The sequence below is a fragment of the Branchiostoma lanceolatum genome, chromosome 13 (genome assembly GCF_035083965.1).
Source record: "Branchiostoma lanceolatum isolate klBraLanc5 chromosome 13, klBraLanc5.hap2, whole genome shotgun sequence".
Taxonomy (NCBI): domain Eukaryota; kingdom Metazoa; phylum Chordata; class Leptocardii; order Amphioxiformes; family Branchiostomatidae; genus Branchiostoma; species Branchiostoma lanceolatum.
Window position 1 is genome coordinate 2,319,693 of NC_089734.1, and position 25,308 is coordinate 2,345,000.

Below are 25,308 nucleotides of genomic sequence, written 5' to 3' on the forward strand. Positions count from 1 at the left end.
GCTAATAAATGGCAAACTGTAGCCTATTGTGGGAAAGGTTGGTGGCTAGAAATAGGCTAGCTTGACTGAATCGCACTTTAGTGGCCCGCCCAACATCCAGCGACGCCCCAGCTTCGGAGAGGGGCCATTACAGCCTCGGACAGCGGAGTTAGCGTTGCACAGACTAGAAATAGGCATTGAGATCACCTTTCATTGGCGGCGGACTGACAGCGTTGCTGCAACAGTCACAGCTTCCGGGTGGGCCAGGGAGCCCGTCCCGACCGTCTGACCCATTGGATCCCGGTAGGCCCGCGGTGCCGGGTTGGCCCGCGGGCCCTGGAGGACCAGGTTGCCCAGGTTGGCTGCATGGCCCAGCTGAGCTAGGTGGGCCAGGAGGTCCTGGTGGCCCGGCAGGACCTGGAATCCCGTCGCGACCGTCACGACCACTCGGGCCAGCAGGTCCGTCTCTGCCAGGCGTCCCCGGAGGGCCCTGTGTGCAGCCTGCATGACAAAGTAAGCATCAATCATCAATAGTATTTTGACAATAATGATGGTAGCGCTGAGTAGAGGGTCACTACCATCATTATTGTCAAAATACTATTGTTCGACGAAACAAGAAATGAATATGTACACATATGTTTTAAATGAAAATGACAGCTATGTGCATGAACTTGATTTATTAACTTTCCTTATCAGCGAAGTCAGTGGTCACAAACACGGCGTGCTTATGCAAAATAAGATCAGTAAAAAATCCGTGCCATGTTAGGGCGCGTGACATCTTAGGGCACCCTCCGTTACATATCAGAAGACAAAAAAATTCCTTACTTCCAAATGGCAGAGTCAGGGAGTTGGCAGCTCTCTTCCCCCTGCGGCGGTTGGTGGGATCAGACTGGGCGGGCCGTCGGTCCCCTTCCTCCGGCTCGGTGTCGTCTGCTACGGGGCGAAGTGTCTCGGGACGGAACACGACTTCAGTCGACTGGAAGGAATTTTGAAAAATGCTTTTACTGCATACACATGATGAGCTGAATCTCCCTGCCGTGAATCTTAAATTGGAGAAACTGAACGTACGATTAAAACAAGATTCTTAGAACATAGTCCACCCATTTCTTCGTTCTGGGTTTCACAATATATTCATATCGAGTCTGCGGTTCACTCAGTTTGTTGGAGTGTGTCAACATTCTGGATATCGAAGATGATAACACTTCGTGAGGGGAGTGAACCCAATTCGTACACACACATCAGCGAACCCTGTTGATATTCGTTTCAAAGTAACACATGCAGAAAATTACCCAAACAAACTATCAATTCTGTCGACTAGTTAGTCATGTTGTCTCCCACATTGAATATGCCCTGGAGCCTTCCACAGACTGCCAACTATCATTCCGGTTGATTACGTTTTTCATACGTGTCCTCGTGTAAAAAATACATATACAAGACCCCTGTAGCATAAAAGACGTACAATACTGTGTGCGGCGGAAAGTGTGACTAGTGCAAGTCGATCTCGTTGAGTGCAATTTCAAAAAGATGAAAAGATATAAAAATATGGGCAACGTAAGAACAGGTTTACCTCGGAGCCCTCTAGATCCGCCCGGCTAGCGCTGTGGACGACAAACGACTTGTCCTCAGCCACAGCCTCCAACGAAGCAACACGCTGAAGAAGTTGATTAATCTGCTCGGGATCACCAGCGCTCTTCTGGGTGTTAAAGAATCCTATCATTTAACACATTGACTCGGCAAGAATTACCGTACAGTTCACTAAACACAGTGTCAACATTACGTTAATGGATGCTGTCATGTTACGAATAACCTTCCAAGATACCTGTAGTATGTCAAACCAACGGGTAAGATGTACAGCCAGTCCAACTTAATGACTTTTCTTCATTGCAGTTTGTTCAAGAACTAAAGACAACAATCCAAAACTTTACTGTTAAAAAAAAAAACAGACAACTTTACCTCAGTATCCTCAGTACGAATCAGTGCCTCCAACGAAGCAATCCGCTCGTCATACACAGACAGCTGCTGCTTAAGTTGCCAGTTCTGCAGCGCCAGAGCCACCAGCGCCGAGACGACCAAGATCACCCCCACGGCACAGGCTGTTTGGACCGCCGCCCGGCGAACTCGTAGCCCCCGGTCCATGTAGCCTGGCGCGCCGAGGTCCCCATTCATTAGCTTATCTGTGCTCATTTTCACAATCTAAGGACAGCTGAGCAACGAACTAAGCCAAAGAACACTTACAAAATTATCATCTAAGCGCTGAGGGTCTAGCCGTCTGTAACAGCTGATAGCGACTGAAGATTTCTCTGGGGAGACTTATATATAATCTTGAGACGAATGATGTCATGGAAGAAAAGGGGACTTTTTTCTGCATACAAAATCGTTCCATATTGGTTGTAACCACTGCCGTTTCCTCATACGTCATGATTGTGAATATATAATGACCGATTTAATCGTGTTTTCTCCGAAATCCGAAGCGTTTCTGGTGTACCCCGTGATGTCACAGGTCTATTTTGAGGGACTACATCACCGGGGTTTTCCAACCAGTCGAAAAACTTGTTTAACTGCTCATGACGTATCCAGTTCAGAGGTAACTTAGCGCCTGAAGCTTATAGTCTGTGTTTGAACAAAAGGTACAATTTTTGAGACAAGCTCATGTTACAGTTGCGTATACCAGATCTGAACTCACGTTCTGCAAGATTGAATCGTAGGAATAGCGTGTACAATTTACCAACACTGACCCAGACGTTGACTCGTGTTCTTGAACACAAGTGCACAATAAAGGCGAAAGGTGTCTGCTATTACCCCCCCCCCCCTCCTACATACGTTTTAACACAGATTATGTACTATCCAATGAAAGATTAGACTCCGACTTGGTTGAAACAACTTTTTAGGCGTTTCCATCGGGTTGGCGGACAAAAAGACGGAGCCTAACCTCTGCTTGGAGAGCACGGATTATGAACATCTCGTTGGAAGTGGAACTTGTTCAACAGCTCATGACGTAGCCCGGGCCGAGGTCACCCAGATCCTGAAGCACCAGCTATGAACTCAGACAAAAAGATCGTACTTAAAACATATATGTAGTATTTCCTTACCAACAACAAACATTTCACAAACATTGACTATTGACTATTTGACTATTGATATAACAGAAAAGAGGCGATTGCCTGTAAGTTCTGTTTCTAAACACAATACAATAAATATATACAATAAATAAATGTCCAGAGTCTATGTGGGCGCACAAACATACGCACACTTCTAAGTTCTGGAGAACAAACTTCACTTGCTGCACCTCGTAAGAGGAGGACCGATGACGATGATGATGTAGACCTTCCCTTCACACAATCAATGGACACCTCTATCGAGTGTCACTAACTACGGTTACGTCCTCAGACGCCATGGTTGTGAGTCGTTAATGCACAGTGCAGTCTGTGTTTCAGCCTACCTTTATGGGGTTTCTGTGGAAATACCTGATGTCATAATAAGTCCCCAGATTTCTTCATGTCGGAGATAGAGCTGAAACATTATATCTAATCTCAATTCATAAAAGACTAGTAACCTTTTGAGGTAGCCCGGACAGTAGTAATTTAGGGCCTGAGGCTTGAAGCAAAAACTTTAACAAACACATTTTGAGACACGCTTATGTTTAAGATACGTCCACAAGACCTCTTCACGTGGTAAAATCCCACATCAAAGGAATGTAGTCTATATCGTAGCAAACTTCAGAGAGTGAGAAATTCACTTGCGGTCTTGGATAGAAGTGCTAGACGACGGTGAAAGGCGTCTTGTGTGATAATATCATGCCCCCTCCCACATGTAATGTCCAACATGTTCAACGGTTCACCACAGTAGAAGTTGCAATTGAAGAGTTATGATGTATACAAAACTGCCATGTCGTCTTGTGCCTATCCTATATCCGTGATTGATGCTAAAACCAAGATGTTTGTTCTTGTTTAACGTTGTATACTTTTATGATAATAGACACCATGACTTGTACTTTCTCTGGACCAGAGAAAATACAAGTCATGGAGTATAAGTGGAGTGATTGTCTTGATTGTGAGTCGCTTTGTCTTTTATGTAGTCAGATTCCATATAATATAGGGCATGCTCTATCCTAAGGAGCAACAAATACACATGGTTACTGTTAGGGTTTGACCTTCAGAACGTTCCTCATCTACGTTGAATCTCTGACCATTTCAATGATTGCTGGTGACGAGTTGGGGGAGGGGGGCTTATAATATCAATGGATTAACGTAAAACTGTTGCTGAAATGTCATGGAAAAAACTCCGTATCCATTAAGAGTAATGAATTGGATCGCATGTGTTTGTGAACAGTGTTGTTTCACCGAAAACTGGCACCATCTGGCTTTAGCTCTTTGTCGACGTGATGTGGCCTTTAACCTTTTCAAAATGATCTTCAGTGAGGCATAATGGGGATTTGGACCATATCACAGTTGGAGATTTAACTTGTATAGGAGTTTTAGTGAGAGGGCTCGATATGGGGTCAAACAGTAAGTTCAATTTTAACATAATGTGTAGGCAAAAGCGGTGAAACCGGAGGTTTTGGCAATGTTTGGACGATTCAAGCTGTTTTGTGTGACGTAACAAGTCTATAGCTAATTTTGCAGCGTTGCCATTGGTCTTCTTCAATCCAGTGGAAAATCCTGTCGTTCTGCTGATCGCCATTTTGAGGTGAACCTTCAACTCTGACCCCTGATGACGAGGCAAACTTGTTGTGCTGCTTTGTTGTTGTCGACATTCGAACAGGAAATGACGTAGTGACCTTGCAAAGCTCTAAAACAGCTGTTGAAATTTGAATGTATCTTCGATTTGTAGCAAAAACTCACGACCATCTGATTTTCAGGAAGCCCTTGTAGCTGTCCCTAGTGCTGAAAATGCCATCTAATACTTGACGCTTTACATTTGGAATCTTTGACTCCCTGAGTCATTCTACTTGATTAAATGCTCCGGGTTCTGAATGACCATTGTCCGGGCTACGTCATGAGTGGTTGAACAAGTTTTTCATCTTGTTGGAAAACCCCGATGATGTAGTCCCTCAAAATAGACCTGTGACATCACGGGGTACACCAGAGACGCTTCGCATTTCGGAGAAAACACGATTAAATCGGCCATTATATATTCACAATCATGACGTATGAGGAAACGGCAGTGGTTGCAACCAATAGGAAACGATTTTGTCCGCAGAAAAAAGTCCCCTTTTTTTCCATGACATCATTTGTCTCAAGATTTTATATAAGTCTCCCCAGAGAAATCTTCAGTCGCTGTCAGCTGTTACAGACGGCTAGACCCGCAGCGCTTAGGTGATCATTTTGTAAGTGGTCTTCAGCTTAGTTCGAAGCTCAACTGTCTTCAAGTTGTGGAAATGAGTAGAAATAAGCTGATGAACGGCGACTTCAGCGAGCCGGTGCATATGGACCGGAAGTTCCGAGTTCGCCGGGCGGCGATTCAAGCAGCCAGCGCCGTAGGGGTTATCTTGGTCGTCTCGGCGCTGGCGGCTCTGGCGCTGCAGAACTGGCAACTCAAGCAGCAGATCTCTGACAACGACGTGCGAATTGACCAACTTCTGGGGCGCGTGGCTTCGGTGGAATCGCTGACCAAAGACAAATCTACAGGCGCCAATAATCGCATGGAGGACACTGAGGTATGTTGCTACCGCAATTATCACTCTCAAAGCCGAGTAACTGTGGCATCCGTGACTTTTGAAGCAATTGTATCTTCTAGACATTGCAGTGAAAGGAATCTACTTGCATCGGCTGTAGGTCTGTCCGTGTTTAGTTAATAGGTTACGGGAGCTTGGCCTGGGCGACAGTAGCAATTTGAAGTGTAATGAGATGGGAAGCAAATGAAGTGAATTAACATTGCGTCACTCAACCCAACAGGAAAGTTTGGACACTTGTGTTAAGTCGATCTTTGTTACTTTGTAAATCGTATTTTGTTTTATATCATAGCAGAGCTGGTTTATTTTATCATATCTGCATTTATTATGATGATCACTCTTTTATATAACTAGGAAGCTCATTTATTGTCCTTTAAATGGTAATCTATTTGCAATGACCATACGCTCGTGAAGCAAGCATCCTGGTTGATTTCGTATTTGGTCGCAAGTGGAAGATTTTGAATTTCAATGTGCACAATACTGTAAGTCCTGAAATGTTCGCATCGGTTTTATGTCGGTTTTCGTGGTAACCTCTTAACTTCTAAATCACAGCATTTCCCGCTTGGAATCACGAATTTATCGGCTATATTCCAATCAAAAAAACGTATACAAACACTAGCACACATACATGTATACACACATTCACTCACACAAACACACTCACACACACACATACTCACATACACACACCGTAAATACACACACACACGCTCAGACACATACACACATTCACAGACACGCTCAGAGACACGCTCACACACACACACACACACACACACACACACATGTACGTACAGACATATAGCCATACAAACATACCGACACTCACACACAGAGAAATACACGCACAAACACATACACTAATTGGGTTTTAAACGTGCAGAAATTAAGCGCTACTATCAACAATCCCGAAACGTGTAAAACTCAAGGTCAACCATTCAGGCTTGTCTATGACATGAGAGGGGTGAGGAGATCCCGCAATGCTAGTCGAAAACGTTAACAAACCAGCATTGTTGGCGAGCTCACTCGGTCAACAAACTCTATAACCAGATGATACTTCTATGACGTATCGTGGACTTTCTGTGTTTCCATAGTCTCTCTTATTCTTTTCTATCAGCTGTGCCTCCCAATAATGTGGCAAAGTTCAACCTACCTGCCTCAGTGCACAAAACGCCCCCAATGCGCATGCATAGCCTTAGGCATCTGTACAGGTGAAAACGTGAGGGCATGGTCCTAACGATGTCGCGATAAAGGAGCGTTTAAGCCAGGAAGTGAAATCTAATTACCATGGAATGCTAACATTATTATCTTTAATCATCTCTCCCTTAACGAGAGGCAAACAATTAATTGGAAAACTGACGTAAAATCTGGGCGTTTCTTGCGTGTTCAGTAGACACGTTTCCTTATAACCATTTGTTCCAGTCGACTGACGGCGTGTCTGGCCTCGGGGTCTTCCGTCCTTTTTGGCAGTGGCCATTTATCAAATTAAAGCTACGCTGAATATAATGCAAACATAGGCAAATTCAAGGTTTCCTAATTTGGTACGTGAATATTCCAGGTTATAACAACTCAAACAGTAGCCATGTATATCAAGTGGCCAATGAAATTTTATACGGCAGACAGAGACGAGGGCCGAGGTTTCACAACGATGAAGCCATTTTGAATGAGACGACGTCGACTATCTAATTAGGGACTGACCATTTCAAACTAAGGGTCCACACAGGCATAAAACAATTGGCCTAAATCTTTTTTTTTACCAAATCTGAAGATCTACACGCTGCCCCGTCTCAGTCATTGTCAATCAAATATTTCAACTACATTTTCCAAGAAAAGAGCTTGTAGGGTACAAGTCACTGAGGTCAGTAATAGACGCATGCGCAAAATGTAAAATATTGTAGCCTATTTAAGAATTCTCTTGGGAAATGTTATAGAAATCTTGTATTGATGACACAGTGCAAGGTGCAGACTTTCATATTTGGTAAAAAGAAAATAAATCTTCCTCCATATGAAAATTGGACTTTTTACGACACTTGACACATCCGCCTACTGTGTGCGGTGAGTTGTTACTACCTGGAATGTTTACGTATGAGATTATGACACCCCGAACTTGCTTATTCTTACATCACTGCCAATACAATTTCTATTGCTGGGCTGCTCTTGCACAAGTCTTAACCCTATAAGCTAGTTCGGAGTTGCTACTACGCATGTGCAGTGTCAAAGGTGAAGGCCCCCGCGACGAAAACAGTGCTCGTCTCAACATTGTCTCTATTTGCATAACAACGCCCAGACGGGTCTTGTTTCCGTCGCGGGGGCCTTCACCTTTGACACTGCACATGCGTAGTAGCAACTCCGAACTAGCTTATTTAGACGCGGGGGAGGGGGGTGGCTAAAAGTGCCCGCGCCAACTTTGACGACGTATAACTGCTGAATGGCGTGTGCTAGGACCTCCAAACTTGGTGACTTTTCCTAAAATTTAGTTGGCAACAATTTGATGATAATTGTATGAGTTTATTATTTTTTGTGTTGCCCTGGCAACGGGTTTCTGATAGGCATATTTCACAAAATTCGCTAATTTTGTGGTTTAACAATGAGGTTGCAAGGTTCTCTTGCTCAACCAAACCTGTCCTCCTACATTATTAACATCATGTGTAATCAAGTGTAACTTTTATGACCTAAAATTCATAAATCATGCTAATTTGATGACGTCATCGGTCAAAATCCAAGATGGCAGACAACATCATTAGTTCAGGTGTAGACAGGCTTTCCCCCCTTCAAATATGTCATTACCAGGTATGTTTTCAACAAAAAACACTGAATTTAGTTTATTTTCATTGTGTTTTAGTATTATAAGCTGTAAAGAAATGCATTTTCAAAAATGTCAAGATTGCCTATCCAAGATGTAGCCTCCTGTGCAGGCCTCCTATAACGCGCGACATATATGTTGGGGGAGGGTGGAGCGCGCGGACCCCTCGGCTATACAACTCCCTCGGCTGCACAACTCCCTTGCCGGCATAAGAGCTCCCCCCTCCCCCAATATATATGTCGCGCGTTATAGGAGGCCTGCACAGGAGGCTATCCAAGATGGCGGATCCCGAGGATAGCTAAATACATATGACGTCATTCTATGACGTCATTTTGAGGTTAATATGGCTACCATTGACAGCAGAAGTCTTCGAAAACTTACAAACACTGCAAAGTCGCATCCATACGTGATGAGTATTGCTGTGCGTTGTAATAAGGTAGGTTCAGCTCATAATGTAGAAAAATAACCAAAAACAGTGAATTAAATAACACAATATGCCCCTTTAAATAGGATAGAATCTTTAGGCGCACACGACAACCTTAACTCTATTGCACACGACAGCTTCCATCTTATTGCATACTTCACCCCCGTTCTGTTACATTAGGACGATTTGATAATCATCCTTAATTTTTTTTCCAGTCGACCGACCCAGATCTGGAGAAACAGCTGCCCCTCCTGCCTGACACCAACCTCCACAGGGCCAAGAGAGCTGCCAACGCCCTGACTGTTCCGCTCGGAGGTACAATACTACTCTATTCTATTTTATGCTAGTCTGTTCTATACTATTTTATTCTATTCTTACTATTTCATCCCATTATATTCTCTTCTACTCTTTTTTATCCGATTCGATTCTATACTGTTTCATTCTTTCTGCTCCATTCCATTGTATTCTATCATTCTATCTAATATTCTATTCTAATCTTTCTGTTCTGCTGCAGTCTTCATATTCTATTCAATTCTATTTATTTCTCTTTAATTCTTTAGAATCAGAATAGGTCCGTATTGCAGCATGAGTCAGGTATAGACACAATCACGTTTGGGACTGCATCCCTGCCGTAACAATAACATATATAGACGGCAAGGAGTAATAGCAGACCATGAGGAAGGTAGCTGAAGAGTTATCAAAACGTCTTCCATGTCGTCCTAAGAATTGTGTTACAAGAATATCGTACCTATTTTCCGCACAGGTTGCAGTCAGGGGCCTCCGGGGATGACTGGCAGAGACGGGCGGGACGGAGCTGTTGGTCCCTCGGGCCCGAGTGGTCGGGACGGCCGCGATGGAGTCACCGGGCCGCCCGGAGCAGCTGGCCGTGACGGCAGCGATGGAGACGCCGGGCCGCCCGGGCCCCCGGGCCCACCAGGGCCTCCTGGCCATGGGCCAGATATCGGGGGCCCGGGAAATACCGGGGCTCGAGGTCCAGCGGGCCAGCCCGGCCCACGAGGGCCCATGGGTCCTCCTGGGGTTTGTACGTGCAACGGCAGCACCAACCCACCGGGACCAAATGCAACATCCTCGCCTGAAGTACTGAAGGGTACGTTTGATAATCTCATAGCATTACTTTAGTCCCCCATCTCACTGGACCCGCGGCACGCTGTGGCGTCGCTGCGTCCTAAACTGGACTTGTGTTATAATTGACTTTATAATGGGAACATCATTCAAAACGTACAAGCATGACCGAAACGACAACAAAACACACAAAGCTAAAAAAAGATTCGTATTTGTCGATGAAATTCGTTGAGTGCTTTGTCAAGTCGTTCGGCCGCAGCGACGCCGCCAGCGTGCTGCGAGTCCAGTAAGAGGGGCTTTACAACACATTTAGTTGTCTTCTCTAAAGTGGGTCTTTTCACAGTTATGTTTGCCTCCCGGTAAGCAGTTGAAGATTATTTGTGCAACTTTGGTTTGCAGATTGTGACGAATTGTTCAAGGCAGGCTACGGCAGTAGCGGTGTCTACACCATCCAGCCGGTGGCTTCCCGGGACCCGTTCCAGGTCTACTGCGAGATGACGGGCAGAGTCGGCTGGACGGTCTTCCAGAAGCGGTTCGACGGTTCAGTACATTTTGCTACGGATTGGGAAGCATACAAAAATGGGTTTGGGGATCTTAACGGCGAGTTTTGGCTGGGGAACGATAAGATCTATCAGATTACCAACACTAGAAGCTATCGTTTGAAAATCGATCTAGAGAATTGGTCATCGGGGACGGTTTTTGCAGAATATTCTACGTTCTATATCGAGGACGAGGCAGCAAAGTATCGCTTGCAAGTTGGTTCCTATAGTGGCACCGCTGGTGACAGCTTATCATGGCATGATAATTACAGATTTTCAACACACGACCAAGATAACGACGTATATGGTCCTAACTGTGCCATTACCCATGGGGGTCTTGGTGGATGGTGGTATAAAAATTGCGAATACTCCAACCTTAACCAGCCGTACAGGCATGGCGGCGGGGGGACTGATCATTACGGTATGCAATGGAATCAGTGGACTGCCCACCGGTACTCCATCAAGTCATCTGTCATGAAAATCAGGCCTAATCTGCCGTAAAAACTATCGAAAAACTAAACCTTGCCTAAACTGTCGCTTCTGTAGCTTCGCATACACTCTTATACCATATCTCTAAATGTGATAGCAGAAAGGTTCATCTGAGTTGGTGACCAATGACATATAATTGGAGAAATTCAATCCAGGAAACAAGACCAGCTTCCATTATGTTCCATGAATAGAGCCATGAAAGAGATATAATTTGGCGTTATTGCGAGAAAATGTCAGAAATGGTTTGAAATGCATCATGTTTTCTCCTAGCGTTAACAGTCTACAGTTCTTTAATGACATTTCGGACGAAAACCACAATTATAGCTCTTTCCAAGAGATAACCTTTGGATGTCACAAATAACGAAAAGTTAGGTCATTGCACTTTTTGATTCGCAAATGGAATTAATGCCTGAAGCCAAACCCCCTATATGCATATGAACGGATGAGAACTGGCCGTGGGTAACTTGACATTTCGGGTCTGCATTTTTTTTGTTTTTTGTTTTTTCCCAGTTAGGCGCAATCCATTTTTTTTTTATTCTATATTTTTGGCCCATGGGGTATCTGTAGAGATTAGCAATTTTGCGTGATGCGTAGGGAATATTAAAAACTCAGCATCAAGTGTAGTCGGTCTTTTCAAATATTAGTAAGCGTACTGAACGCGACTCTTCAAAATTGATCCAGACAAGACGTTGAGAGCAATATGATAATTTCAGCTGTAGTTTGCAAAGTCATAAAAATCATCAAAGTCCAAATTGTAAACAGTTCTTACAAAGACAACTTTGAAGTGGTACCCAATACAACAAACTGTAATTCGATTCTCCGATTCTTTTACTCTTTTGTTCACAAATTTGACCCTTGTCCTGCTGGCGTTTTTTATGCGATTTATTTCATTAATTTGATTTTTTAGTGAGATCATTTTCCCTACACTTTTTCTGCACTGCTGTGGCATAGTAACGTCCCCAGGTGCGTTTTGCTGCGGTATGATGCGTTCAGCGGAAAAAGAACCCCAACCCGTACATGTAGGACAAAGGTTAAACAAGCCTACAATGTGAAACATCGTTTTGTTTGGAACACAAGTGTTACAAGCGCTTTCAGAACTGCACATTTACTGTCGTTCTTCTGTAATGTAATCTTAGTGCACTTAACTTTCATTTACAAGTAATTTGGGCAAATGTATAACTTAGTGGGAGGTATATAAAAATAATAAAAGAAACAGTCATGTCTTAGAAGATGTCATAGAAGACTTCGGGACTTCAGTAATGTATTATATTCTTAGACTAGTACTTAGTACCGTGGTGGGAGATAGAACAATGAAAGTTCAAGTTCTTTGTAGGTACGGCTTTGTAGTAGGTAAGGTGTTTGTAGGTGTGTTGTAAATTTTAAATCAGAATAGTGAATGCAAAAATGTAAGTAATGTTTATTAACAAAGCCAACAATGTACAAGCCATGGCAGTAGCGAACAGTATGTAGAAAGCAAAGTTATATCCACGAAAAAGTTATATCCATTAAAGTTATATATATGTATAACATTGTAGTAGACCAACCGTTTTGATGTGTGTGACAACGTTATCACTAGGTGCATTTCATTCTTATCTGTAAGTTGGACAGATCTAAAACTTAGTTCAGGCGTAGATGATAGAACAATGACGGTTCAAGGACATAATATGTATAACATTGTAGTAGGCCGAGCGATTGTATATGTGATTCGTTATCACTAGGTGCATTTCACTCTTATCTATAAGTAAAATGGGCGGAATTATAACTTAGTTCCAACGTAGGTGATAAAACAATGAGGTTTAAATACATAATGTGTATAACATTGTAGTAGGCCGAGCGTTTGCACGTGTGTGACAACGTTATCACTAGGTGCATTTTATTTTTATCTATAAGTAAGTTGTGCAAATTTATAACTTAGTTCCAACGTAGGTGATAAAACAATGAGGTTTAAATACATAATATGTATAACATTGTAGTAGGCCGAGCGATTGTATATGTGATTCGTTATCACTAGGTGCATTTCACTCTTATCTATAAGTAAAATGGGCGGAATTATAACTTAGTTCCAACGTAGGTGATAAAACAATGAGGTTTAAATACATAATGTGTATAACATTGTAGTAGGCCGAGCGTTTGCACGTGTGTGACAACGTTATCACTAGGTGCATTTTATTCTTATCTATAAGTAAGTTGTGCGAATTTATAACTTAAGAGTCATTGCATGAGAAAACCAGGCAGAGGTGGGAAGATGGGGGTCGGCCAAATCGGCTCAAACTTTGTATGTGTGATAGGTATGTGGAACTATGAACAGCCATATAATTTAAACCCTCCAGCTATTTTTCGTTATGGCGTTACGAGACCCCCCTCTTAGACCCTCAAGAATCCAACAATTCATGGCTGAAAATTACTAAAATTGCAATGGCTACCCTGACAATTCTGATTAAGATACGATTATGAATTTTATATTTCCATACAGCATGGGTTTCCTAGTTTTACCTGCCAAAAGATTAAGGTGAAGCATTGAAATTAAGAGGGTGTACTAGGGGGTTACCAGAACCAATGAAAGCAGAAAATTTCATCTCTTTGAATTTTAGTCATTTTAAGGGGCATTATCTGCCCTGGGCAGTGGCTTTGGAGAATGATTCTACTGTTGCTGGAGAGAGGAACATCTACTGATTCAAAAACAAGCGTCGTAAATTTGGGACCTTCATAACGCGAGCCGTGAATGGGGGCTCTTTATGGGGATTTTTCGGGTTCGGGGCTATAATAAATCAGGTTGTGACGTCTCACTACGGGGTAAGTTATGGCCATTTTTTTCTGCCGCTACGTGAAAACCATGTATAATTGTCATAAAATGCTAGCACAAATCAGAAATGTTGATTTGGGCTCTACATGGGGGATATGAGGATACTTAAAAAGTAAATAAAGCTTGTTTTGCACATTTTACAGTTGCTTTTTAAGACATCAATAAGTAAATTACTTACTAAAAAAATTATGTGCAATTATGAAGTGGTCAATAGTGAAAAAGGCTATGTATGGGGGTTATCAGGACCCCACATATGTGATATCACTGGTACACGCAGCTTTATGGAAAATCAAGAAACAAGACAGTCACTATAACAAATGTCGGGGAACAGTTTAAAATAAATACATATAATATACTTCTCAATTTGGGTCAGTACATGAATCATAATGAAATCAACAGATTGTACATTTCAGTTGCAATTGTTCCATTTCAAAGAACATTCAATATTTGGTATCAAGCATTCTCGAAGAACTCAGCCAATGACTGTAGCTAGTAATTTCAATCTCTTTTGCACATTTACAAAATCTAAATGATACAATCCACACAATTCATGCAATACAAGGCACCTGGCTATTGGCTAGCAGGGCAGCCAGGTACTTGGGAGCTAAGTGGTTAAGTACTATGCTACAACTGCAATAGTTTTGAATATTGTTTAACCATAACATACATTTGCTGTAGGCGGTTAGAGGTTGTCATAATGTTATGGGAATGTGAAATCTCAAAGATTGAAAAAAAGTCAAGGGCATCACTGAACTTCTTTGTATGTACTATTGCCGTAATGCAGATAATAGTGAATTCAAAAAGTCAATGCTTCATAACATAGAAAAGTCCATAGTTTTAAATGCTGACCCTCGCAATATTAAGAGGTGGCTAGATGCAAACAGACTGACACTAAATGTCCGTAAATGCAAGTCTATGTTTTTTGGCACCATACGAAGGCTGCGCTTAGGTAAAGAACAACTAAATCTTACTCTTTCTGGAACGTATTTGGAACTAGTTTCATGTTTTAGATATCTAGGTGTTTGGTTTGACCCCTGTCTAACTTGGAGCATACATGTCAACAAACTGTGCAATGCGGTGTCATCTAGGCGGAGTGATAAGACGTTTAGCTTCCATTTTACCACCTAAGACACTTTCTATGCTGTTCAACTGTATATATGGTTCTTCCAAAGATTGAGTGCTGTAATACTGTTTGGGCCAACTGTGGATAATCTCTCTCTGACAATGTCCAGAAACTTCAAAACCGAGCAGCACGAATTGTCCTCGGTCTGTCACGTACAACACATGTGGATAATGTACAGTTGTCTGTATTAGGTTGGAGTTCCCTTGCATCTCGCCGGCAAATGCACCTCCTTCAAACCGTCTTTAAATCTATTCACCAACAAGTGCCAGAATACCTACAAATATTTGACAGAACATCTAACATCTATGGAACAAGACATAATTCAAACTTATCATTGCAACTTCCAAATGTCAGACTAGAATCCGGCCGAAGAAAATTTGCGTACAGGTGTGCATTTGCCTGGAATGATTTGCCGGCTACAGTTAGAGTGGCCACGTCGGGCCTAACTTTAAAAAGCTAGTAGAGCAGTACTTCTGACCTCCAGACACGGCCTGCCACATCGACTTTGATTTACGGTGTATGATTTGACGCTCAGTTGTGTATATATTATTATTCTGGTTACTTTTTGTTCATTTGTTCATGTTATTTCCTTGTTATGTTATCAGTCTGTTTATGTTATTCTGTACGCCTGAAAAGCAGTGCGTTTAGCACTGAGTGCGCCTGCCCTGGATAAAGAAAACAGACATAAATAAATGAATTGAAACAGCCCAACATGTACAGATGCGCACAATGGTTTCCACTTGGCAGATGTAGGAGGCTTTCCCGGATAATGGTCGTGTTACTGGCAAGTGGCAAGTACGTGGAAATTGCGATACGTCACTCCTATCAGCTTCAAGGCATTCAGCCCTTCACATTTGGCGTGTTTGCAGATGTTCGTTTCTCACAATGATAGATGATGGCAATAGTTGATATTTTTGTATTATCCCATTCATTTCATCCTCTGTGAGGTGACACAAGTTTCTTTACAAGTCCCTGTCATGAATCATCATCCTGTAAACCAATATCCCCCTTAATCACCTTCTTGAGAGTCAGACTGAGTGATGAACAAGTTTATGTGCATGATCTTGGACGTCAATTTTTGCATAATGGTATTCATCTGTTCAACGCTTATGACTGTTTCAATGGTCCTATGATATAATTTTAGGAATTGCATGCATTTTGTAGATACATGTAGTATCAAAATTTTGATATGGTGTGTGTAACCCTGGGAATGAAAATTACATTACATGCTACAGTAATGGGCTTCGTTTCTGAGAACACTTTGTAAGTTTGACAATCTATGAACTGCAGTTTGTTGAATTCAGTATGATACCTGTACTTATCCTGATTGACCATCAAAATTATATACATTTAGCTGAAATCTAAAATTGTTCTTGACATTTGTTATAGTCTAATTCTTTATTGTCCAAATAAAGTATATGTAGCTCTGCACCCATGTGCACGGGTGTGTTCCAGTGAAAATGTGGAGTTCTGATAACCCCCATACATAGCCTTTAATTTGAAGTATTATCATCTAATGAATGAATACATGTATGCATATAATTGTTTAATGAGGAACTAACTAATTCTTAGAGAGCAACTATAAAATGTGTAAAACAAGCTTAATTTACTTTTTAAGTATCCTCATATCCCCCATGTAGAGCCCAAATCAACATTTCTGATTTGTGCTAGTATTCTATGACAATAATGCATGGTTTTTCACGCAGTGGCAGAAAAAATTGCCATAACTTACCCCGTAGTGAGACGTCACAACCTGATTTATTATAGCCCCGAACCCGAAAAATCCCCATAAAGAGCCCCCCTTCACGGCTCGCGTTATGAAGGTCCCAAATTTACGACGCTTGTTTTTGAATCAGTAGATGTTCCTCTCTCCAGCAACAGTAGAATCATTCTCCAAAGCCACTGCCCAGGGCAGATAATACCCCTTAAAAATGACTAAAATTCAAAGAGATGAAAATTCTGCTTTCATTGGTTCTGGTAACCCCCTAGTACACCCTCTTAATTTCAATGCTTCACCTTAATCTTTTGGCAGGTAAAACTAGGAAACCCATGCTGTATGGAAATATAAAATTCATAATCGTATCTTAATCAGAATTGTCAGGGTAGCCATTGCAATTTTAGTAATTTTCAGCCATAAATTGTTGGATTTTTGAGGGTCTCAGAGGGGGGTCCCATAACGCCATAACGAAAAATAGCTGGAGGGTTTAAATTATATGGCTGTTCATAGTTCCACATACCTATCACACATACAAAGTTTGAGCCGATTTGGCCGACCCCCATCTTCCCACCTCTGCCTGGTTTTGCCTGGTTTTCTCGTGCAATGACTCTTAAGTCCAACGTAGGTGATAGAACAATGACGGTTTAAAGGTAGATAATATGTATAACATTGTAGTAGGCCAAGCGTTTGCATGTGTATAACAACGTTATAACTAGGTGTATTTTATCCTTATCTGTAGGTAACTGGGCAAGTTAACACTAAGTCCAAACGTAGGTGACAGTTAAAGTACATAATATGTATAACATTGTAGTACGCCAAGCGTTTGAAGGTGTGCCATAAGTTGTGGATTAGCTATGGAGTACGGAGATAAAACAAAGCAAATTATTTTGGGGTAAAAAAGCCTACAAGTATATGGTATGATTATAGATAACGGTATCACGGTAGTAGAGAAGGAACGCTATTATATCAGTGGAGGATATCAGCATGTTACAATAAGAATTACTGCACTTCTGTATTCTGCCATTGCCGTGTGTGTTGTTAGTACCCAGGTTAGTGCGTGCTTCATCCTCTGTAATGCATTTTATACTTTTGGTGAAATTAAAATATGGTGTATGTTACTTTTTGTGTTGGGCCCCTTTTTGCTGAGAGTGAGTAATATACAAATATAACCAAATGATCTCTCAATACTCAGACGGACAGACACACACAGACACATGTACAGAACAGAACCACACAAGCGCACACGCACAAACACACACAGACACATACATATAGACAGATAGTAAAGATACACGCAGATATATAGATATACAGAAATGGACAGACAGACACGCAGAAGACAGGCATTAATACGCACACACAATCGAATATATATTTTATTTCATTTTCGTTTTACTGTTTTTTTTATCAAGCAACATAAATAACAAATACAGACAAGATGGCGACGCATTCAAATTAATGCAACTTATGTTAGCACCGCTATATCTTTACTAGTTATTTCAGCTTTACCAGATTCTATACAATAAGTACATAAAAACAAACAACATCATAGCAAGTTTATATCATCACCAGGGGTCAGAGTTGACAGTTCAGTCCCAAAACGACGATCAGCAGAACGACGGGTTTTTCCGCCAGTTTGAAGACTGCCGGTGGCAACGCGCCAAATCATACCCGTGACGTCACGCAGAAAATCAAGAATCGTCGATTTTATCTCTTTTACGTCTAGAAATCGGGTGGAAAACGTATCCGCTGCTTGAAAGCTTAGTCTTCTTTTCAAATATTGATACAATTTCAATCCACAATGGTGATATGGTTATAATCCCCACTATTTATTAATGGCAACCATTTATAAAGGTCAAACGTCACGTAGCTTGAGAGCTAATGCCTCCCAGATTTGGTGAAAACACCGTATACAACACTTCGAGGATACCGTAACACCGATTACAATCGAGTTTATTACATTTAACCATGTCCTGCCCATCCCCCGATATTCCATTTAACGTTCAGAAGCAGTTCTGTATTGGTCCATTGATATCACGAGCCCCCCTCCCCCACTCGCCACCACTCGTCACCAGCTCGTCACAAGATTCAACGTTGCTGAGAAACGTTCTGAAATGTCAAAACCCTCATAGTAACCTTGTTTATTCTTTGCTAATTAGGGGACCGTGTGTTTAACAAGTCTATGTCGCGTAAAACCTGACAACATGAGGAATCAAGCGACCTCCGTGATGGAAGCTTTTTGACCACTTTGGAGCAGATCCATGATACTAGGGTATCAAACGTGCATATCGTAAAATATCGGTGACACATGATTTCATTGGAAAAATCAATTACAGAGGTAGGAATAGTAGTCACAAGAAGACACGGGGGTTATGAACATTTTCTTGAATACTTTTTAACTCTTTAGATTCCACAAGATTATCAATCTTCACTCCCGATCCCGATGGGATTCTCATATGGTAAACAACAATGGCGGACTGGATATTTGGGAGGGGGGCATGGTGTTATTATCATTATCAAATAAGTATACTCACATACCTAAACAAACATGAACATGAGTCAACTTCTGACAATGTGATTTTGGGTATGATATAGACCTAGTTACTAAAATATAGTCTTGTAGTATGTGAAGAATTGAATGTGTTTTTATCTCGACATATATATATATATCCCCTTTGTTTAAAGTGAGAGTTGATCCTTCAGGCACTGAGTTACCTCTGAACTGGCTACGTCATGAGCTGTTGAACAAGTTTTTTGAGCAGATTGAAAAACAAGTGTGACCTGTGACATCACGGACTACAACAGAAACGCTTCGGACTTCGCCGAAAACACAATCAAATCGGTCATTATGTATTCACAATCATGACGTATGAGGAAAAAGCAGCAACTGACAACCAATCGGGAACCAGATTGTCCGCAGACAAAAAGTCCGGGGAAATCCCCTGCACCTTCCATGACATCATTCGTCTGAAGATTATATCAAAGTTTCCTCAGAGAAATCTTCAGTTGCTGTGGGCTGCTACATACAGCTAGGGCGCAGTGGAACGGTTTCAAGGCAGAATTTACTTTCTATTGCTTTGGATAATCATTACCTGATTAGAATTTTTACAATCAGTTCCTCAACTGTCCTTAAGTTGTAGAAAATGAGTTCAGATAAGCTGATGAACGGTGACCTGACGCTGGCTGGACCGGGGTTTATGTACCGGAAGCCCCGAGTTCGCCCGGCGGGACTGCAGACCGCCTTCGCCGTAGCCGTCGTGCTGGGCGTCTCGGCGCTGGTGGGGGTGCTGCTGCTGCAGAATTGGCAGCTCAAGCAGATGCTGTCAGCTAATAACAAAATGATTGTGTCTCTCCAAGAGCGCAATGGCCAAATCCTGGATCGTATCGCTTCGCTGGAGACTAAAGACAAGTCATGGGAAAGCAACAGTCGTGTGGAGAAAACAGAGGTACATATAAATGTCAACACGTTTACCTAACATTTAATTTTTTAGACTAATTACGATACTTCTGCATTGCGATCTCTTAAGCAATTAAGTATAAGCTTTGTACAAAATTATGAACGAACCAAGTTTTTTTAACCTGGAATGAACGACACTAGCTGTGTACGTTTTTCTGTGTATTCCTGAATATACCTCTGACATGTGAATACGTGAATCTTGAAATGGCGTTCCTTCCATTCTGACATTTCACTTAAACTGATCTAATTGAGCGGAATAAGTGATCCGGGTAGCCGTCTGACAGGGTGACATGTTGATGTGTGGCATGTTGGGAAATGTTTGGAGCGAAGGTTGATAAGATCTGCATGATGGCTGAGATTTCTGCGTTTTATGTCGATTTTTGATTCTGAAGTATTCTTAATTCTTACCGATTTTCAGGACAGTATAAAATCGGCATCTTACGCTTAAGACCAGGGAAGTGTTTTTTTGATATTTTTGAAAGAAAGAAAAAATCAATTAAAGCTATAAAGGCAACATTTGCGAGCAAATACAGCATATTTCACTCCCTCTCCGTATCAACTTAGCCTTATGCAGAAATGGACCGTCCCAAAGTTACTCCTACCCTTACATATATGGACTATCAGAACATCAATATTCAGCATTTGACCCCAATATGCAACAGTGGACTCTTTTTGCGGAAGTTATCCTTTACAAAATGTCAGGTCATTTTACATTCACAAATTGAACAGGCATGTTAGAGCAAACATGACCAAAAATGAAATACCAATATGAATCATTTCAATGAGATATGAGACATCCACATATGGTCCGGGCACCCCATATGCCAAATTTCAAATCATTTGACTTTTATGCGATGACATTACACTATTTGACACTTTCCGTTCTTATCACCCCAAAATGAGTTGAATCTATATAGTATAGTTAAATATATAGCATAGTAAATTAAGTATAAAGTAATGTACAGGTAAGTATGATATACATACCAAATTTCTTCTAGCCGGCGGACGGTGCTTTCAACTTCGATGCACAACCAGATCCCGGCATGCACCGCAGGGCGAAGAGAGCTGCCAACTCCCTGACTATGCCGTTCGGAAGTAAAGATCTTCCTTGTCTTCTCTCAAAACTGACATCTACATTAACACAAGTTTACCTAAATCCGGTACTTGTTTCGGTAAATTAATCGATACCGATATGGTATTATGTCTATTGCATGCCGATGTCATTGATTACCTTTGTCACTGATGATATACGTGCTATTTCGTTTTTTCTGTAGCCTTGCTGATACAAAATCATTGCAATTTTGGGAAAACACTGCTCAACTCATTTTGCCGCTAATAGCATTCATGAAGTATCGAAAATATTAGAGTTATACAAAGGATACAAAATAAATCATGTAACCGGGCTAATTCTCTATACAGTCGCTTGATTTATTTTGCAATCATATGTATTGCTAATCTTTATAAACTTGTTTGCCCTCTATGTGTATATCATATACCGTCCATCAGAGATGTGATGATTATTGAATTCTGTCTAAAATCCTGACGACACGTTTTAACTAAAAACGAACTATACAGGCTGTCCTCAGGGTCCTCCTGGCAGAGACGGACTCAACGGGAGAGACGGGCGCGAGGGAGCGGCTGGACCTGCGGGGTCTCCCGGAGCGAGTGGATCCAACGGTCGCGACGGGCTTCCCGGTCCGCCCGGACCTCCCGGCACCTGTGGCCGCTGTAACAGCACTGACAACCCGTCGCTAATGAAAGGTGTTTGGGCCAGTCTTTCTTTGTCAATATAACCTTCATTGTAGAATTGACTATCTGTATGGTAAGAAGGAGAGTGGACTCATTCCTCGGGCTAACCGACACCTTTCGCACAAGATCGTCTCACAGTAAGATATCTGGAGTCGCATCAGCTAGAGTTTCTGTTTAGAACTTATTCAGTTTAGCTTGTCACTATCTTTATAGCTTTCGTTGTTTTCAACACTTTAAAAAATTACATCACAGGTAACCTCGGATACATATCAAACTGCAAAAATACAGGTTAGCATGTTCATACAGATACTTTGTTTCACACGCACAGATTGTGACGACGTGTACAAGGCAGGCCACACCACCAGCGGTCTCTACACCATTAAGCCAGCCGGAGCCTCGTTCCGGGTCTACTGTGAGATGGAAGCCGGGGTCGGCGGCTGGACAGTCATCCAGGAGCGGTTCGACGGTTCGGTAGATTTTGCTAGGGACTGGGAAACTTACAAAAACGGGTTTGGGGCTTTTGTCGGTGAGTTTTGGCTCGGAAACGACAAAATCAACCAAATCTCTAACGCTAAAATATACCTTTTGCGCATCGAACTCGAGAATTGGTCCTCGGAATCGAGATACGCGGACTATGATAGGTTCTATATCGAGGATGAAGCGGCAAAATACCGTCTGCATGTTGGTGCCTACAGCGGCACTGCTGGGGATGGTGGGAACGGGTTAAGCTGGCATGATGGTCGCAAATTTTCCACACACGACCAGGATAACGACGATCACAGCAGCTATAACTGCGCCACTAGCAATGGTGGCCGTGGTGGTTGGTGGTATGGAGCTTGTGACCGCGCTAACCTGAACCAGCCGTACAAGCATGGCGGCGGGGGGACTCATAACCACGGTATAGAATGGACTCCGTGGACAGCTCACCGGAACTCCATCAAGTCTTCTGTCATGAAGATCAGACCTGCTCCGTAAGAACTGCCGCTTAACTAAACATTGTCTTTCCTTTCCTCTACAATAACTGCTGCTCTAATAAACATTGCATTTCCTTTCGTCTACAATAACTGCGGAGAACATAAATATTGCCTTTGTTTTCCTCTGCAACAAATGCCGCAAAACTAAACCCTGCTTAAACCTATGTACCTAACAGTTTTGGAAGTAGCTATGACAAGAGCGTTTTCACTTTACCACAAAGTCCCTTTCTGAAGAATAATGCTGGAAAGCTGTGATCTCTAAATGCACGGGTGAAGACTGGGTTGCTTGACATTCGGATCTACACACAGGTGAAATTTGTCTATAGAAGTAAAGTGATTTTACCTATTAAGTAAGCAACTGTACCGATCGGCAAGTTCGCACAATGCACAGGAATTATTGTTAACTCAAAATCTACCTGTTCATGTAAAGCAATTCTACGTCGGCAAGTTTGCTGATCAGCAATGTTGCGCAATGCGTAGGAAATATTCAACATAAAGCGTACTTAGTTCTCACAAAGTAGTAGGTATTCGCCATCCCCATACAGACCCTCTATCATATATATTAAACACAAAAGGTGCCTCTGGAGCAAAAAAGTCTAAAGACGACAAAAATGACTTTCTAATATCAAAACTGTCCAAAACCGGGAACCTAACGTAGAGACCGCGAAGTTTCCATTATGAAAATTCCAGCTGCAGTCTGAAAACTGATCACAAGGTGGCGCTGCCACACATTTGCCCTGTTCTGTGTGTGGAATCCCTCAAAAGGTTCCTTTTCTGGCTGTTTGGAAAATTCTCATTTATTTCATACATCGAAAGTTCAAAGCCGCATCAAAGACAACATAATCTAAATCCCATTCTACATCCTTTTGCCTTTTTTATTCCCAAAATTAATCTAGAATGGAAAAAGTCGTTCTTGTTTGACGGAACAGTATTGTAGGGACTTCGACAGTAGTCTCCAAGCAGACCCAACGGGTTGCAAAGACCGTATCCAACATGGCAAAACATACTTCTTCTGCCAGTTGCATACGGTCTTCGCAACCTATAGATCAGCTTGGAGATTAGGGACAGTAGAGTCCTGTTGTTGCGCCGATTCGCAACGTAGAGGAACAGCGTTAGCGTGTAACGTTATTACTAGTGAACTTCAGTCTTATCTAGAAGTAAGTTGGGCGCATTCATAACAAGACTATAACAATGGCAATCTAAATACATAATATGTATAACATTGTAGTAGGCCAAGCGTTTGTATGAATGCAACGTTGTGATCACTAGGTGCATTTCATTCTTAGTAAGTTGGACAGATTTAATTCATAATTCAGTTCTAGCGTAGGTGATAAAGCAATGACGGTTTAAAGGTACATAATAGGTATAACATTGTAATAGGCCAAGTGTATGTATGCAACGTTATCACTAGGTGCATTTCTTTTGTATCTAATTTTAAGTAAGTTGTGCGAATTTATAACTTAGGTCCAACGCAGGTGGTCGAACAATGACGGTTCAAAGGTACATAATATGTATAACATTGTAGTAAGCCAAGCGTTTGCATGTGTGTAACAACGTTATCACTAGATGCATTTTATTTTCATCTATAAGTAAGTTGTGCGAATTTATAACTTAAGTCTAACGTAGGTGACAGAACAATGACGGTTTAAAGGTGCATAGTATGTATAACATTGTAGTAGGCCAATCGTTTGCATGTGTGTAACAACGTTATCACTAGATGCATTTTATTTTCATCTATAAGTAAGTTGTGCGAATTTATAACTTAACTCCAACGTAGGTGATAGAACAATGACGGTTTAAATGTAAATAATAGGTATAACATTGTAGTAGGCCAATCGTTTGCATGTGTGCAACGTTAACGTTTTCACTAGGTGCATTTCATTCTTATCTATAAGTAAGTTGTGCGAATTTATAACTAAAGTCTAACGTAGGTGACAGAACAATGACGGTTTAAAGGTGCATAATATGTATAACACTGTAGTAGGCCAGGTGTTAGTAGGTGTGCCATCAGTTGTGGATTAGAGTGCGGAGATGAAACAAAGCAAATTATTTTGGTGTAAAAAGCCTACAATGTATAAGGTATGACAATACATAACGGTCTGTAGCAGAAAAGGAACTCTATTGTATCAGTGGACGACATTTTAGATTATGTTTTTACACATAGCTTTACAGCAGGCTAAGTAGTGTAGTACAGAAAATAACTAATGTATTCCTTTTTATAATAGAAAAGCCTTAAAGGTATAAGGTATCGTACATGTAGTAAGTATAACAGATTTCGTGATGATGGTGATGGTGATGATATTGATGATGACGATGATTATGGTGAAATTAAAACATGGTGTATTTTACTTTTTTGCACTGGGCCTTTTTTTAATAGGCGTGAGTTCTTAACATATATGATTGAATGTGTGCACGCTCATACACAGATACACACACACACATACATACATACATACACACATACACCGACATACACACACACACACACGTACATACA

At 41.6% G+C, this 25,308-nt stretch overlaps 2 protein-coding genes and 1 long non-coding RNA gene across 3 annotated transcripts; 2 read left to right on the plus strand and 1 right to left on the minus strand.

Moving 5' to 3' along the window:
- Window positions 1–192: 192 nt before the first annotated feature.
- LOC136446782 (uncharacterized) lies at window positions 193–1,660 on the minus strand. Its single transcript, XR_010757649.1, has 3 exons — window positions 1,547–1,660; window positions 805–955; window positions 193–480 (listed from the first exon to the last, which is right to left on the minus strand). It is a non-coding gene; the product is annotated as an uncharacterized lncRNA (long non-coding RNA).
- Window positions 1,661–5,241: 3,581 nt separating this feature from the next.
- Window positions 5,242–17,749, plus strand: LOC136447308 (ficolin-2-like). Its single transcript, XM_066446062.1, has 5 exons — window positions 5,242–5,635; window positions 9,093–9,192; window positions 9,641–9,985; window positions 10,360–13,059; window positions 17,257–17,749. Exons 1-4 carry the CDS (start codon window positions 5,357–5,359, stop codon window positions 10,998–11,000), a joined length of 1,365 nt encoding a protein of 454 aa, XP_066302159.1. The 5' UTR covers window positions 5,242–5,356; the 3' UTR covers window positions 11,001–13,059; window positions 17,257–17,749.
- A 1,597-nt stretch (window positions 17,750–19,346) lies between these two features.
- LOC136447461 (ficolin-2-like) lies at window positions 19,347–25,159 on the plus strand. Its single transcript, XM_066446384.1, has 4 exons — window positions 19,347–20,077; window positions 21,087–21,183; window positions 21,664–21,849; window positions 22,166–25,159. Exons 1-4 carry the CDS (start codon window positions 19,775–19,777, stop codon window positions 22,810–22,812), a joined length of 1,233 nt encoding a protein of 410 aa, XP_066302481.1. The 5' UTR covers window positions 19,347–19,774; the 3' UTR covers window positions 22,813–25,159.
- The last annotated feature ends 149 nt before the right edge of the window (window positions 25,160–25,308 follow it).

Coding starts and splice junctions, on each gene's coding strand:
- LOC136447461 (XM_066446384.1), top strand. CDS start 19,775: ATGAGTTCAGATAAGCTGATGAACGGTGACCTGACGCTGGCTGGACCG. Junction 20,078..21,086: donor GTCGTGTGGAGAAAACAGAG/GTACATATAAAT, acceptor AATTTCTTCTAG/CCGGCGGACGGTGCTTTCAA. Junction 21,850..22,165: donor CAACCCGTCGCTAATGAAAG/GTGTTTGGGCCA, acceptor TCACACGCACAG/ATTGTGACGACGTGTACAAG.
- LOC136447308 (XM_066446062.1), top strand. CDS start 5,357: ATGAGTAGAAATAAGCTGATGAACGGCGACTTCAGCGAGCCGGTGCAT. Junction 9,193..9,640: donor CCTGACTGTTCCGCTCGGAG/GTACAATACTAC, acceptor TTTTCCGCACAG/GTTGCAGTCAGGGGCCTCCG. Junction 9,986..10,359: donor CTCGCCTGAAGTACTGAAGG/GTACGTTTGATA, acceptor TTTGGTTTGCAG/ATTGTGACGAATTGTTCAAG.